This window comes from Gymnoscopelus microlampas (genome assembly GCF_963454915.1).
Source record: "Gymnoscopelus microlampas genome assembly, chromosome: 24".
Taxonomy (NCBI): domain Eukaryota; kingdom Metazoa; phylum Chordata; class Actinopteri; order Myctophiformes; family Myctophidae; genus Gymnoscopelus; species Gymnoscopelus microlampas.
Genome location: NC_139961.1, coordinates 6,358,929 through 6,375,093, shown reverse-complemented (window position 1 = coordinate 6,375,093; position 16,165 = coordinate 6,358,929). Strand labels below are relative to the sequence as shown.

The following is a 16,165-nucleotide window of genomic DNA, read 5'->3' as shown; positions in this document are numbered from 1 at the left end:
GATAGTAATCATTACTACAGAGCGTTTGTTCGGTCACAGGGGTCTCTCCAGCTCACATTTTCAGGTAGGTGATACATTTTAAGCCAATCAGGAGAGAGCACTGAAAATGCATTTTCTGTTTAATAAAGAGCTGGAGAGACAAGAGTCTCTCCAGAGTGTTTGTTCAGTAAAAGGAGTCTTCCTTTTACTGAACGAACACTCTATAGCAATGAGTACTATCACAATATAGAGCTATTTAACACTTATTTTAACCAAAGTAAATCACTTAGCCTATACCTTTTAACCTAACCTCACAAAGATTATGTCTCACCTTAACCCTACACCTAACCTCAAAACCATGTCGACCTGGGCCAAACACCGGGAAAAGACAGAGTCCGGTGCCATCATACTGTACCTCACACAGGTCCCGGCACTGACTCTTCCTCTTCATCTCCCAGGTGTCCTTGCAAGGCTCCAGACACTGCAGAGGAGAGAGGAAACATTACAAACATTCAGCTCGTCCACACGTTTCATAGGGAGCTCATATTATCAATTCATTGATTCTTTATCAACTGAATTGTTGCTTCTGTGACGCCTGAAGCTCTGCATGGGGATTCAATGGTGCTCGTTAACCCATTAAGACCAGGAACGCATAAGTGTGTCATTTTCGATGTTTAGCTATACCCATTATTGTATACTTTGGCTACAGTATATTCAAAAATAGCAGGTATACAAGCTCATACATAGCGCGGCGGCGCTACGAGCTTGTACTGTATAGCTAAAAGTACTGAACATTGGACTCCAGTAAAGTAAAAAAACACCTCAAAATTGTACTTAAGTACAGTACTTGAGTAAATGTACTTAGTTACTTTACACCGCTGCCCACTGCTGTGCGCTAATACCAGCCACTCACAATGTGACTGTATCATTAGCAGATAAAGCACTAATCAGGCATGCAACAAGTGGCTCAGTGTAAATTATATAGGAGGTTGTCAGAGGAAAATCTCCTAGATCAGTGGTTCTCAAACTTTTCCATGTCAAGGACCCCCAAAATGATATGTATTTGGCCACGGACCCCCATCTGAAAATATTTTGTTCCAGGGACCCCCAGAAGCAAAGATTTGAGTCACAAATGTTCCCTTGAAGATATATATATTCAAAGGCTTACACAAATTTTCACAATAAAAAAAATAAATAGCCAAAGTATAAAAGGTTAAAATCATTGTGATGCTATATTAACACATTTTGTTGGGGACCCCCTGGAACCCCCCCCCCCCCCCTTTGAGAATCAATGTCCTAGACAGACAGTAGATTGTGACATGCATGCCTTTCTGTCTGGGTTTGAATGGATATTAACCTCGTTCACTCTGGCCTCCCTATTTTGGGCATTGTAGGCAAAACATGAACGGCTATTTTCTAAACTATTTAACACATATTGTGTTTAAGTGGTTGTGATTAAAGGCACCCGTTCCAAGAAATTTGAATCAGAACAATCACGAATGAGAGAAGCGTGGATGTGTACAGTAACACAGCACAGACAAACCAGGTTATATCTGATGAGTTTGAACTCTTGTGTGTATGGGAGATACAGTAGCTCCCATCCACGTTACTTAAGTACAGTACTTGAGTAAATGTACTTAGTTACTTTACACCACTGGGTGGTGGTGGGGTGTAAGCTCTACGCGGACCACGTCCTGTTCCCCCCGGGGGTTAACACATGCTTCTGACCTCTAAATGAACTTATAGTTTCCTCACAGAGTTTAGGAGAGTTTGGTCCTGTGAGAGTTATGTCCTTCCTCTCATCCATGTCCAGCCTACTTGTTTCAGCAGCACGGAACGCTGGTGTTCTATTCTAGAGCGACGCGACGCTGTGTGTGTGTGTGTGTGTGTGTGTGTGTGTGTGTGTGTGTGTGTGTGTGTGTGTGTGTGTGTGTGTGTGTGTGTGTGTGTGTGTGTGTGTGTGTGTGTGTGTGTGTGTGTGTGTGTGTGTGTGTGTGTGTGTGTGTGTGTGTGTGCGTGTGTGTGCGTGTGTGTGTGTGTGTGTGTGTCATGCGTGCAGCAGGTGTAATACTGGATGTGGGAAACTGTGGATAAATGTGTTTTAAGCAGACACGCCTTTAACTCATTAAGACCGGGAAAGCATCTGAGTCATTTTACATTTTAGCTAAAAAGCTTTATTTTTATACTTTGGCTATTCAAAATACTTTGGCTATATTTTCAAGAATTTTTATTTTGATACACACACACACACACACACACACACACACACACACACACACACACACACACACACACACACACACACACACACACACACACACACACACACACACACACACACACACACACACACACACACACACACACACACACACACACACACACACACACACACACACACCTGAGTGAAAGGCTGAATTGTAAATGGATCTATAATACATGTACCAACTTTTTCAGGCCGTGACCCCCCCCAAAAAAATCATATTTGAACTGGGGACCCCCCATCCTGACAAGCACTTGGAATTGTAGGAGTTGAATTGAGGCATTTAGTTTGACTCGGTTCCACAGAAACGAAATGTGCAGATAGCACACTTATACTGTATGTTGGTTGTGTTTACTGTTGAGTGAGAAAACAATGTTGCACATTAAGCTAATCCTCTGGGGACCCCCAAAACTTTTTTTGGGGACCCCTCTGGGCGTCCCGAACGTCAGTTTGGGGACCACTGCCCTAGGGCGTCTTGCACTGAGCCAGTACTGTCAGCTCTGATCTAGGCTGTCCGCTCCTCAGATAAACAGACCATCTCTAATCCGGCCTCGCGTCTCCATCTCGCCCGTCCTTCCCGCCGTTTCCTCGGCGTCGCTACATTTTCCGCCCCATTTCCAGCTCAAATCGAGCGACTAACCTCCCCGACCCCATGAGTACATTTACTGTACTAAGTACTGTACTTTGAGTACATTTTTAAGATTTTTTTTAGATTACATTACAGTCATTTAGCAGACGCTTTTATCCAAAGCGATTCAACATACTGTATAGGGCATTGGTTCTCAAAGTGGGGTCCGGGGACCCCCAGGGGTACTTAAGGGGGTTCCAGGGGGTCCCCAGCTAAAGGATGGATAGGAACCAAATGGACCCTTATGGGTCTGTAACTCTGAGAGTGTACAAATGGAACCTTTTGTACACTCTCAGAGTTAAGATAACATTGATTTTACAACATGAATTGGGGTCCCAGAGATAGAAATGCCATTAAATGGGGGTCTGTAGCCCTAATGCTTGTCAAACTGGGGGTCCTTAAAATGTATCTTTTCAAATGGGGGTCTGTCGGGCTAATAAGTGTCCATTTGGGGGTCCTTGACATGAAAAAGTTTGAGAACCACTGGTATAGGGAACAAAACTACTAATCAGTCTTAAGTGCATTTTCTTCTAAAACAAGCAACTAAGAGTATACCTACGCTGAGGTAAAAGTGCAATATATCAGCTTCCTACTTTCTGTTACTTTACTTTCCTTTTACTTTTACTCTGTAATGGAGCTCCATGAATTGAATCGTACTCCATGAATCGTACTCCATGAATTCAGTATGTGAGGATCCTATGAAAAAAGCCATTGCTGCTTTCATGGGCGATCCATTTCAGTTGACCTTGTATTGTAAACTGTACTTACATGTGCTTTTTCTCTGCAACCTTCTAAATAAAGTATTCAATCAATCAATCAAAGCATTTCCAATTGTCAAGACTTTTACGTTTTCCCCACTTCATCTCAAGAGGTAATATATATTTTTAACTCCACTGCAATTATTTGAAGACTTTAGTTAGTCGTTACTTTGCAGATTTTGATTATTATTACAAAACATACATTAACCACTTCAGCCCTATATATATATATATATATATACAGTACTTGGGACAATAGCAGATATACAACCTGAGTTTGTAGATCTGCTATATTTGTATACATTTCGAAAACTTGTGAAATGGGACATTCTGCGTTATGACTAGTTTTTGGTACTCCCGAGTATATTTCAATGCCAAAACTTTTACTCGAGACATTTTGAGATGCAGCGGGTCTGGGGGGACTACAAAAATAAAAAAACATAATAATAATAATAACCTACAGTCCCCCCCGATAATGGAAGACAAGAGGTAATTTGGGATTCAATCGCTTCTTTTTGATCAAACAAAACCAAAACATCATGCAGGACACAAAAAATAACAACCATGGCTCGAGTCCATTTGGGGAAACAATGCAAGGCTTGCAGTGTGCAATCGGTCATGTCAGGGTGTGTGCGTGCGTGCGCGCGTGCATTTGTGTGCATGTGTGTCTGGGTCCATGCGCGCTTGTGTGAGTATTTGTGTCTGTGCGGGCGCGTGCGTGTGTGCATGTGTGTGTATGTTTGTCTGCGTGCCTGTGTGCGCGCGTGCGTGCGTGCGTGTGTCTGTGTGTGTCTGTGTGTGACACACAGAGCACAGATAAGGGTCAGAGTGACCTCTCTCTGTGGACAGCTCATAATGTGTCTCTTTCTGGGCGGCAGACCGCTGAGCGACCTCTCTGACGACCGCTCGCAATCCCTCTCTTTCCGGGCGGCATTCAGGCCGCTGCGCACGACACCGCTTGATTGGACGACCAGATAAACGACTTCCTCCCCCCCCGGTGGAGGACAGGAAAATGAATGAATGAATGGGCCGTCTTTGTCTCGGAACTTCCTGTTTCGACACCGGCTTTGTTTCTCTGTCACTGACTATAAGCACGCCGTGAGTGAATTATTTGAGACACGCGTTCTTCCATGTTTTGGGTTTGTTCGTTGAGGGGCAAAAGATGAGGGAGAATCAAGTGGAGGAAGTCTGGATGTCAGAGTCGCGTGTCGGGAAAAAAAACAAAGCTATACGGAAAGCGCTGTGCTCCTTTCATGACCGACAAGCGCTATTTAAACGACGGAGGACTTGAGAGGGTTTACGTCAAAAGGCACTCGACAACAATCGCCCAGGCGTATAAGCTGAAAGGCCAGGGCGAGGGCACGCCCAGTGACATCATCCACACCCCCCCCCCCCCCCCTCACACCCCCACCCACAGAAACCACAGAGGGAATGCAGTGAGTTAATGCCATCTTCAAGAAGGGGTTGTGTGGGGAGTTTGTAACTGTGGCACTTTGTAAATCAGTGGAAGTCAGACATTTTCCTGTCAAGGACCCCCAAATTGATATGTATATGGCCACGGACCCCCCACAAGATTGTGTGCCAGGAACCCCCAGTAAGGCTAAGATTTGTGATAAAACTTGTATTAGAATGACTCCTGCAGTTGCACATTTGTGCAAATCTTTGAATACATATATTTTACAACGTATATATATATACAATGTATTTATCTCAAACCTTTGCTTCTGGAGGTCCCTGGAACAAAACCTTTTCATGTCAAGGACCCCCAAAATTACATGTTTTTGGGCGCCGACCCCCATCAAAAGAAGCACGAATGTTGTTTAAAAAAGATTTAGTTATTCAAGATTTTTCAAAAAATAGCAGATCTACAAGCTCGTAGCTTGTATATCTGCTATTTTAGCCACATTTAGTATAAAATATGACTACAATCTAAAATGACACAGATGTGTTTCTGGATTAAATGAATTAACAAGCTCTCATTACCACCAGAGGGACCATGGTGACAACTTGAGGCTCAGTTGCTCCATGAGCCAAAGTAATGGACATACAGTCTCACGACATACTGTATGCAGCCCATACAGTAGCTCATTGTTCACACAAGAACATAGCTGGTGGTGCAGACACACAGAAAGAAATCCATAATCCATAATCAAAGGTAAAAGACAGCCGTGTCACAGACAAGCCGTGGCTTCCACAAAATGAAGAAGTTGCCTTTTGATCCAGGGGGGCTTCCGTCAGATGAAAGCACTGTGGAGCTCAGTGTCAATATTTCAGAGAGCATCTGTCATCACAGAGAGACTCTGACAGCCTACAGTAGAGACCACATCTAAGGTTATGCGCCAATGGGGGGCGTTCATGAAAATTAAGCGTGCGGAGGAGAAGAGCATTCTATCAGGAGGTTTGTCGCTGCATTGGTTGCGGTTGCCGATCTCACATCGCTACCGGTATTTCAAATTAGCCGATCTACAAGCTCACAACGTGCCGCAATGCGACGCATTGTGAGCTTGTAGATCTGCTATTTAAAAACAATTCCAACAAAAAAACATCTTGAAATAAAATGTGGAATATTTTTTAAACATTCTAACAACACAAATCTCTTAAGTGCTATGGGGGGGGGGGGGGGGGGGGGGGGGGGGGGCGAGTCTTCAGATGACAGAGGAGGTTTTGACCTTGTAAGTAAATCAAACTTGAGTGAACAAAGTCACAAAAGCAGCAGCAGTTCAACAAATGTTCTTGTATAGAATCCTGCCCCCGGGGCGTCCCGTCTTTACTGTGCCGGTGTGCAGTGGCACATGTTATTGAACCATATGGAAGGATCGTCTGTGTGTGTGTGTGTGTGTGTGTGTGTGTGTGTGTGTGTGTGTGTGTGTGTGTGTGTGTGTGTGTGCGTCTGCGTGTAAATGGTGCATTTATGTAAGAGTGACACAGTCAGTGACAGCCTTGACACCATACAGGGCTCATCAGTAGCAGTGAGGGCTTCAGCGCTTTGCTCGAGGACACTTCGGCACAAAGCCAAGGGGGGGGGGGGGGACTGAGGATCGAACCGGGGACCGGAACTTTCACCTCCAGAGCCACTGCCAGCTAGGGCTGTCACGATTACTGTTTTAATTTGACGATTAATTGTCACACAAATAATTGCGATTTCAATTGTGTTTTTGGCGTTGAACATCGGAGGGTTAGAACATGGGGGAAAGCACACACAGGGAAAGCAGGGGTATGGAAGTGAGAGGCTGCTGCGGACCCTTAATATCTATCTTGACAAGAGCCCGCCTCTTGTCAAGAGCCCGTTACCTTTGCTGCGGGCCTGTTAAACCATTAGTTCTCAAAGTGGGGTTCGCGGAAGGGTTCCAGGGGTTCCCCAGCAAAGGTAGTTAACATAGCATCACAATCATCTTAAATACTTTATCCATTTATACGTTGGCTATTCAATAATAGCAGATCTACAAGCTTGCAGCACGGCACGGGAGCTTATCTGCTATTTTTGAAAATATAAAAACAAATATCGGACATGTTTGAAAATGTTTGAATAATTTAGACTTTTTTTCATTACATAAATCTTCTCTTCTGGGGGTCCCTGGCACAAAACCTTTTCAGATGGGGGGTCCGGGGCCAAATACATATATCAATTTGGGTGTCCTTGAGTTTGAGAACCCGTGTGTTAAACAAAAACATACCCCCAAAAATGCCAGGGCTGCACTACACTCGTGCATACTGGATTATCTAAATTATCGGGCCGTAATATCAGGCTAAGTTTTATTATATTATATTATCATCATATCTCAGAGGAAGCATGGGGATAAAACGTCCTGTTCATCCATTACTGTCTCCAGCCCTTGAGCAGTGATGTATTACCCAGAGCCACCAGCTACTGTCTACGTGTATAGCGGCAGAAAATGAAGTGCCTGTACGCCAGTGATGAATGGCATGGCTCGGAACGGCTTGGCTCTGAACGTAGAAATAGGTATTAACCACTATGGCGTTTTTTTGCCCCCGCGCGCACATGTACGAGCGCGCCGACAGGACACGCACACATCCATTGTTACAGAATCACATTTTTTTTACTTGAGTAAAAGTATCAATACCACCAAATAGAAATACTCTGTAAACGTCCGGTATTAAAAATTTACTTGAGTAAAAGTACAAAAGTATTGGCATCAAAATGTACTTCAAGTGCCAAAAGTAAAGTTTCCAAATGTATAAAATCCATAAAAAAAAGTGTATGTTTTGTAATAATAATCTAAATCTTCAAAGTAACTAGTAACAAAATGTTCTAATAATCGTAGTGGAGTAAAAAGTACAATATCTGCCTCTTAGACGTAGTGGAGTAGAAGTATTCAAAATTTGAATTACTCCAATAAAGTAAAAACAAAAACATGACATCAAAATGGCACTTAAGTACAATACTTGAGTAAATATACTTAGTTACTTTCCACCACTGCACACATCCATTTTATAAGAGACCCAGGCACGCACGCACGCACGCACGCACGCACACACACACACACACACACACACACACACACACACACACACACACACACACACACACACACACACACACACACACACACACACACACACACACACACACACACACACACACACACACACACACACACACACACACACACACACAGTCTTGTGTGTGTACGTGCTGTGATTTATTGCACAAGATAAAAACTCTGGTGTCCCCAGTATGTCGTTCTATATACATGAATCAATCATCTAGATGATGGTGTGTAGGTCACGTTTCACAGGTTATATGAAACGATGGGGGGAAACAGAGGGACGGCTGCTGTTTGCATGCAGCCAAGTGCAAGCTAATGCACCGGCGCATGCTGCCTATAGTGCAGTGTTGATTTTGAATTCAATTCTATTTAGTTTTATTCATATTTTAGTCATCTGAAATGTTTTAGTTTTTGTCTAGTTTTAGTCAAATCAAATCAAACTGTATTTATAAAGCACATTTAAAACAACAGAAGCTGACCAAAGTGCTGTACAGGGCATCAACGCAATTCAATAAGCGCCCATTGGCGCACAGACAAATACAGTACATTGTTAAGACACAATAGTGGATCAAGGGCAATTAAAAGCCAGAGAGAATAGGTGGGTTTTAAGGAGGGATCTGAAAACCCCAATGGACTGGGTAGAACAGATGGGGAGAGGGAGGAACGACCAAAGCGTGGGGGCGGCAGCAGCAAAAGCGCGGCCACCCCTGGTCCTTTTATTGGTCTTTGGGACCATCAGTAGGGACTGATCAGCAGACCTTAGGGCCCTGGCTGGAGTGTATGGTTCTATGAGCTCAGCGAGGTATAGTGGAGCTAGCCCATGTTGAGATTTAAAAGCAAATAAAAGAACCTTCAAATTACCAGCTGTAGGCAGTCGACTAAATATCATAAGATTATAGTCGACTAAATCTACAGCTGATTTAGTCGACTAAAATGTATGTTGGCGGTGCCTTGATGGCGTCGTAATGGCTGATTTTACACTTGGTTGAATGCTGAAAATAGCCGATCTACAAGCTCACAACGCGTCGCGCTGCGAGTCTAGTTTTTATTTTGACAAAATTGTCAATATATTTAGTCTTAGTTTTAGTCATCGTAGCTTCGTTTTTATTTTGTTTTATTTAGTTTTCGTCAGTGAAAAAAAGGAAGTCGATGAACATTTTTCGTCATAGTTTTAGTCAACAAATCAACAGTGCTCTAGTGCTTACCTTTGAGCATTGTTTGTTGTCATGACACCAGCCAAACGAATCGGATCCATTGTTCTGAGAAAGAGAGAGAGAGAGAGAGAGAGAGAGAGAGAGAGAGAGAGAGAGAGAGAGAGAGAGAGAGAGGGGAGAGAGAGAGAGAGAGATTATGAGTTACTTTTGTTCACTGACGCAAATCCAGTGGTGTAAAGTAACTAAGTGCATTTACTCAAGCACTGTACTTAAGAACCATTCGGAATTCAAAATTTACTTGAGTAAAAGTACAAAAGTTTTGGTATCAAAATGTACTTAAAGTATCAAAAGTAGAAAGTACTCATTATGCAGAATGTGACCAAGTTTTCAAATGTGTAAAATGTCAATTTTGAAAAATAGCCGATCTACAAGCTCACAATGCGTCGCGATGCGACACATTGTGAGCTTGTAGATCTGCTATAGAGGATATGCGTGTGACATCATCATCAAACCCGGAAGTTATGCAGGAATCCCTACTGAGTGTCAAAAAAATACTTTCTGGCCTTGACAGCTCATGCATCCAAACAGAAAAGTCATATCTGATTGCATTAAACAACATTAAACAATGTTAAACTCACTTTGCATGTTGCTTTGCCACTCGCTTTGCCACTCAATGTGCCATTCACTTTAAGCATGCGCATATCCTCTATTTTCAAATGGCCGAAATGTATATAGGGCTGAAGTGGTTAAGTGTTAAGTGTTTTGTAATAATAATCAAAATCTACAAAGTAGCCTAACTAGTAACTAAAGTTTTCAAACAATTGTAGTGGAGTAAAAGTACAATATTTGCCTCTGAGATGTAGTGGCGTAGGATGTAAAAGTATTGAAAATTGGAAATACCTTTAGTAAAGTAAAAGTACCAGAAAATTGTCCTTAAATACAATAGTTGAGTAGATGTACTCAGTGACTTTACACCACTGACAAGGACTGACTGGGGAACTAGACTGACGCACATGAGGGGTGATTACACATCAGATACAGCTGGGGCAAACAGAGACATAGAACCAAGGACGCTAGACCAGCTGGGAACAACATACAGAAACACAAGACCTAGAAACTACAATCAATGACAAAGTCTGTGACAGAAACGAGCTTGTAGATCCGCTATTTTTTTTTATTTTTTATCCCATGATTTTGTAACCCATTTTTTCACCGGTGCCAATTGCTAAGGGGTCAGGGGTCTTCAACAGGGGGTCCGGGACCCCTAGGGGGTCCTCAGAGTTACTTCAGGGGGTCCACCAAATCTTTGTGTGATAGGATTTTTTTTTTTTTACCTTAACCACTTGAACCCTAGCATCCCTTCTCTGAGGAGAACTTTAGCCAAAAACAGCAGATCTACAAGCCCACAACGCCTCGCAGCGCGAGGCGTTGTGGGCTTGTAGATCTGCTATTTTTGGCAAAGAGGTGTTTGTTTTAGAGGGGAAAAAGAGCAGACCAAGAAAACAAAAAAAATGGAATAAAAAAAACACAGTGTTATTCAATATAGAGGGGGTCCCTGCTTCATCTCTCTCTCAGCTATAGGGGGTCCTTGACCTGAAAACGTTGAAGACTCCTGGTCTAAGTGGAAGGAACACGTTATTCCAACCAGTTCCTTTCCCCAGATACGCTACTTTTAATGCTTGTGTGTGACGCTGTAGTTTGATCAAGTAGGCCGTTAAAATGTACGAAAGAAACACAACACGTTATAAATATGGACATATAAGAGGTTTCTGCCCGACAGCGACGATTAACCAACTTAGTTTAATTTATACAAAAGTAATGCTTAATGTTCTAATTGGAGGTCAAACCATACACACACACACAGAGTGAGAGGACATTGTAGTGTGGAGAGAACGTTGCAGATTCACAGGTCACACAGTTAATTGATAATAAATATGAATTCACAGACGTCTTATTTTTTTTTGTCTCCTGAATGTCCTGAGACATGTGCAAATGGAACCAAATGGACCCGTGAGATTAGCTGTCCACAGACAGACAGACAGACGGACGGACGGACAGACAGACAGGCAGGGTGCAAAAAAAATGTCTTGGCCTCGCTTTCAGCCTGACGGAGACAAATAGACTCGGCTTAGCTCAAAGGCGTGCGTGCGTGTTTACTTGAGCGTGTGTGTGTGTGTGTGTGTGTGTGTGTGTGTGTGTACAGTCCACATTTACCAGGGTACACAGAACAAAGTAAGTGACACTGCTGATCATTAGGAAGCACGTGTGTGTGTGTGTGTGTGTGTGTGTGTGTGTGTGTGTGTGTGTGTGTGTGTGTGTGTGTGTGTGTGTGTGTGTGTGTGTGTGTGTGTGTGTGTGTGTGCGTGTCTGCACTCAGCACTCTGCGCTGCCTGAAAATGTGTGCTATGTGCTCCTCCCCCCTCAGAGTAGTTCAGTGTTGAGGGTGAAGCTAACAGTCATTCATTGTTACTGGAAAAAACATCACATCATCTATGATCTATGACCACACAGACAGACAGGCAGTCTGTCAGTCAGACAGACAGGCAGACAGGCAGACAGATATGATCTATGACAGGACAGAGAAGACTCAGCCATCATCATGAATGACCCCCTCGCCCCAAGACAGGAGGTCACTGCCAGTGCACACTTCAACTGACCAATGACTCGTTCCACTGCCATTCACTTCTCAGTGAATGATGTCAACTAGACACACGCACGCACATGCACGCACGGCACATGCGTGCACGTGCACACACCCACGCACACGCACAGCAAGTTGAGTCCCAGTTAGATCTGCACAACTTGTATGCGTGACTAACTCAAAAGGTTTCGATAGTGGAGCCTCCTACCCAGGAAAACTGTAAAGGCTGTGTCAGATGGGGAGCGATTGACGCGCCTAGTAATTCATTTTCAATGAGAGGCAGGCGATATGCTGGGACGCGCTGAGAATTTGAAGGGCGGCGAGGCAAGCCCTGAAGTTTGCTCGTTTCGTGCACACGCCCACGGGCGACAACAGCTGGACTGTGGTCAGCGGTTTGTCCGCGCCACACGTGTGTTTGTGTGTGCACATGAGGGGCACACCGCAATCCCGCTGATCCACGCGAGAACGCCCGCGTTCGCAACATGAGTTTTTCAGAAAACTCTTAGGATTTAGAACAGTGTTTCTCCAATATAGCAGATCTACAAACATCTACAGTACATGTGCTATTTTAGCATTTTTTTTTAAAGATCTTGAAAGTGTTTGAAAATGTTTCAATTCGTTTTTTGCCCATGTACCTGTCTGACTAATTGAAAAGCGTGTGTGACGCCCACAGGCACAACACCAGAGGGAGCTGCACTGATCTCTTTCCCCCCAGATTCGGCACAAACATGGGGATGAATTCTACTATTATGCCACCAAAATGTGGAACGCCCTACCACCACCACCAGCCATCAGAAAGTGTGACTCCCTACCCTCCTCCAAAACCTCCGTAAAAGAGCAACTGTCTGCAATTTACAACTGACCTAGACAAGTCTTCTAGCTTGACAACATAAATCACCCCCCACTGCTTTACTGTAAATATACCTTCATTGCTCCATGTACTGATGATCTCTTGTATAGTAGTGTGTGTCTCTATATGTCTTGATGAATTGAATACACTGGACCACAATGGAAACAAGCCCCTCAGGGCTTTTGGCATTATTGTGTGTGTAACTGTACCTCTGTACTTTTTGCAAGCTGTTACATTACATTACATTACATTACAGTCATTTAGCAGACGCTTTTATCCAAAGCGACTTACAATAAGTGCATTCAACATAGGTAGGGAACGAAACTACTAATCACCAGAGGTCTTAAGTGCATTTCCTGTAAAAACAAGCAACCAAGAATATACCTAGCGCTAAGGTAAAAGTGCAATATATCAGCTATCTACTTTCATAAACACATGAGATAAAATAGCCAAATCAAATGAGCACGAGCTAATAGATCCAATACAACAATAGTTCCTACAACTAGTTAACAAGTAGGCCAGGCAAAGAGGAAGGGTAGTGTTTCCTGAAGAGGTGGGTTTTCAGCCTGCGGCGAAAGATGGGCATTGACTCTGCTGTCCTGACATCAGTGGGAAGTTCATTCCACCACTGTGGGGCCAGAACAGAAAAAAGTTGTGACCGTGTCGATCGACCAGAAGGACCGTTGAGTGGCGAGGGAGTCATAGCAGATCTACAAGCTCGTAGTACGGCACTCGGTGCCGCGCTACGAGCTTGTAGATCTGCTATATTAACAGTTTATAAAGTATAAAGTATTCAATCAATCCAATCAATCAATCTATCAAGTTGTCAACACTGTAAGCTTAGTCAACATGCCACTTATGACTTATTGATATTGCAGTGCTGAGGAAAAACTAATAATTGTATTTGATCCAAACAGCACTGTTTTAATGTATTTATTTATTAATTAATTAATGTATCTATTTATTTGTTTGTACGTTTGTTTTCTTTTTTTCTCAGAGGGGTAGGCATGAAATCATAGTCCCACAATAATCATATTTAACTGGGTAACCCCCAAAATATTCATAATCTTGAAAATGATCTTTGAATTTTTTTAAGCAAACATTTTAACTCAAATCCTTGCTTCTGGGGGTCCCTGGCACAAAACATTTTCAGATGGGGGTCCCTGGTACAAAACATTTTCAGATAGGGGTCCCTGGTACAAAACATTTTCAGATGGGGGTTCCTGGTACAAAACATTTTCAGATGGGGGTTCCTGGTACAAAACATTTTCAGATGGGGGTCCCTGGTACAAAACATTTTCAGATGGGGGTCCCTGGTACAAAACATTTTCAGATGGGGGTCCCTGGTACAAAACATTTTCAGATGGGGGGGGGTCCACGGCCAAATGTATATAAATGTAGTTGAGGCTGAACTCACCTCCTCCAGCACATGGTCATGTTTGGAGACGTCTCCTCCTCCTCGCGTCCTGCGGAGGCTGAGGCACCTGGAGGAGCATCTGGCCTGGTGGACACCCCGCTGGTCCTCCTCCACCTCCACCCAGGAGGAGGAATCCTTCATCTGCCTCTTACCGACCTCCTCCACCTCCTCCACTACAGCAGCGCTGAGCAGCACAGCAACGCTCCACACGGAGAGACCGCAGAACACACCTGGAAACAACATCTCTCTCTCCTTTCCTCTCCTCTCTCTCCTCTCTCTCCTTCTGTTCTCTGTCTGTCTGTCTGTCTGTCTGTTCTCTGTCTGTCTGTCTGTGATAGAAGTTAGTCCTCACGCTGCGTCTGCGGGAGCTGTGATGAACTCACTCCACTATAGCTCTCTCTCTCTCTCTCTCCCCCCTCTCTCTGTGTGTGTGTGTGTGTGTGTGTGTGTGTGTGTGTGTGTGTGTGTGTGTGTGTGTGTGTGTGTCTCTCTCTCTCTCTCTCTCTCTCTCTCTCTCTCTCTCTCTCTCTCTCTCTCTCTCTCTCTCTCTCTCTCTCTCTCTCTCTCTCTCTCTCTCTCTCTCTCTCTCTCTCTCTCTCTCTCTCTCTCTCTCTCTCTCTCTCTCTCTCTCTCTCTCTCTCCGTCTCTCCCTCTCCCTCTCTCTCTCCCTCTCTCTCTCTCTCCGTCTCTCCCTCTCCCTCTCTCTCTCTCTTCGTCTCTCTCTCTCCGTCTCCCTCTCTCTCTCTCTCCCTCTCTCTCTCCGTCTCCCTCTCTCCCTCTCTCTCTCTCTCCCTCTCTCTCTCCGTCTCCCTCTCTCCCTCTCTCTCTCTCTCCCTCTCTCTCTCCGTCTCCCTCTCTCCCTCTCTCTCTCTCTCCCTCTCTCTCTCCGTCTCCCTCTCTCCCTCTCTCTCTCTCTCCCTCTCTCTCTCCGTCTCCCTCTCTCCCTCTCTCCCTCTCCCTCTCCCTCTCTCTCTCCCTCTGTCTCTCCCTCTCCCTCTCCCTCTCCCTCTCTGTCTCCCTCTCTCTCTCTACAGGCAAAGGCAAGAGGCAAATATTGTACTTTTACTCCACTACAATGATTTAAAAACGTAATACTATTTACTTTGAAACATACATATATTATGAAACATACATTAATCACTTCAGCCCTATTTTATACCTAGGCTATTTGAAAATAGCCGATCTTTTTTTAATAACAATGTTTTGTTCTAGTATAAAGCTTATGTTGTCCTCATGTCCTGCATCGATCTCTACTGACATCTAGTGGTGCTCAACGGTACACAATTGAAAACGATCTCTGCATAATTATTCACTTCAAGACCAGAGCTGATGTGAAAGTTTCAGCATAAAATGCTTAAAACAATAGCACCATTTTATACATTACACATCCCTCTATTCTAATTGTTCTTTTGGGGCTACATATCGTTATTTAAAACGAAATAAGTGACCACCAATTCTCACTGCGTACATCTCCCTCCAACCATTAGGCTGCTGTTTTGAAAAGCTACCCTCTCTCTTCTGTCATCTTGTCCCCTGTTAAGACCGCTGTAGTCTATTGTTAACATCATATGATTATTGTAATAATGTTTACTGTAGTCTACTGTTAACATCATCATTGTATTTATTGTAATAATGTTTAGTCCACTCACTGTAGTCTGCTGTCACTAAACATGTCTTGGTTCTGTGTAGCCTCCTAGCTGGAGTACAAGTGAGGGCTTCTGTACTGACACACACCTGACTGACATTAGTTAATGACACTAACGGCCTTGGCTGACACCTGTCTGTCATTGGCCATGAGAGTGGAAGTGTCCAGAGGCTGTTACCTAGAGACACCACAGGGGAAATAGGCTCTCTGTGCAGCAGCCAGCCATACTGGCAAGACATTGGGCCTCTTCCTTACTTCCGTCACTGGTCTTACCAATGCTACTAAGGCTCTGTTCCATTCTGGTCAAACAGAGTCAGGATGC

At 43.9% G+C, this 16,165-nt stretch overlaps 1 protein-coding gene across 1 annotated transcript in view; it reads right to left on the bottom strand.

Annotated features, from left to right (window-relative positions):
- anos1a (anosmin 1a) overlaps positions 1–15,723 on the bottom strand; it is a gene marked incomplete at both ends in the record, with an annotated part of 58,583 nt that extends 42,860 nt beyond the window's left edge. The window contains 4 exons of the mRNA XM_084050854.1: positions 395–460; positions 9,342–9,410; positions 14,199–14,400; positions 15,707–15,723. Coding sequence (XP_083906980.1) covers positions 395–460; positions 9,342–9,410; positions 14,199–14,400; positions 15,707–15,723 — 354 coding nt within the window. The remainder of the gene's footprint in view (positions 1–394; positions 461–9,341; positions 9,411–14,198; positions 14,401–15,706) is intronic.
- Between the last annotated feature and the right edge of the window lie 442 nt (positions 15,724–16,165).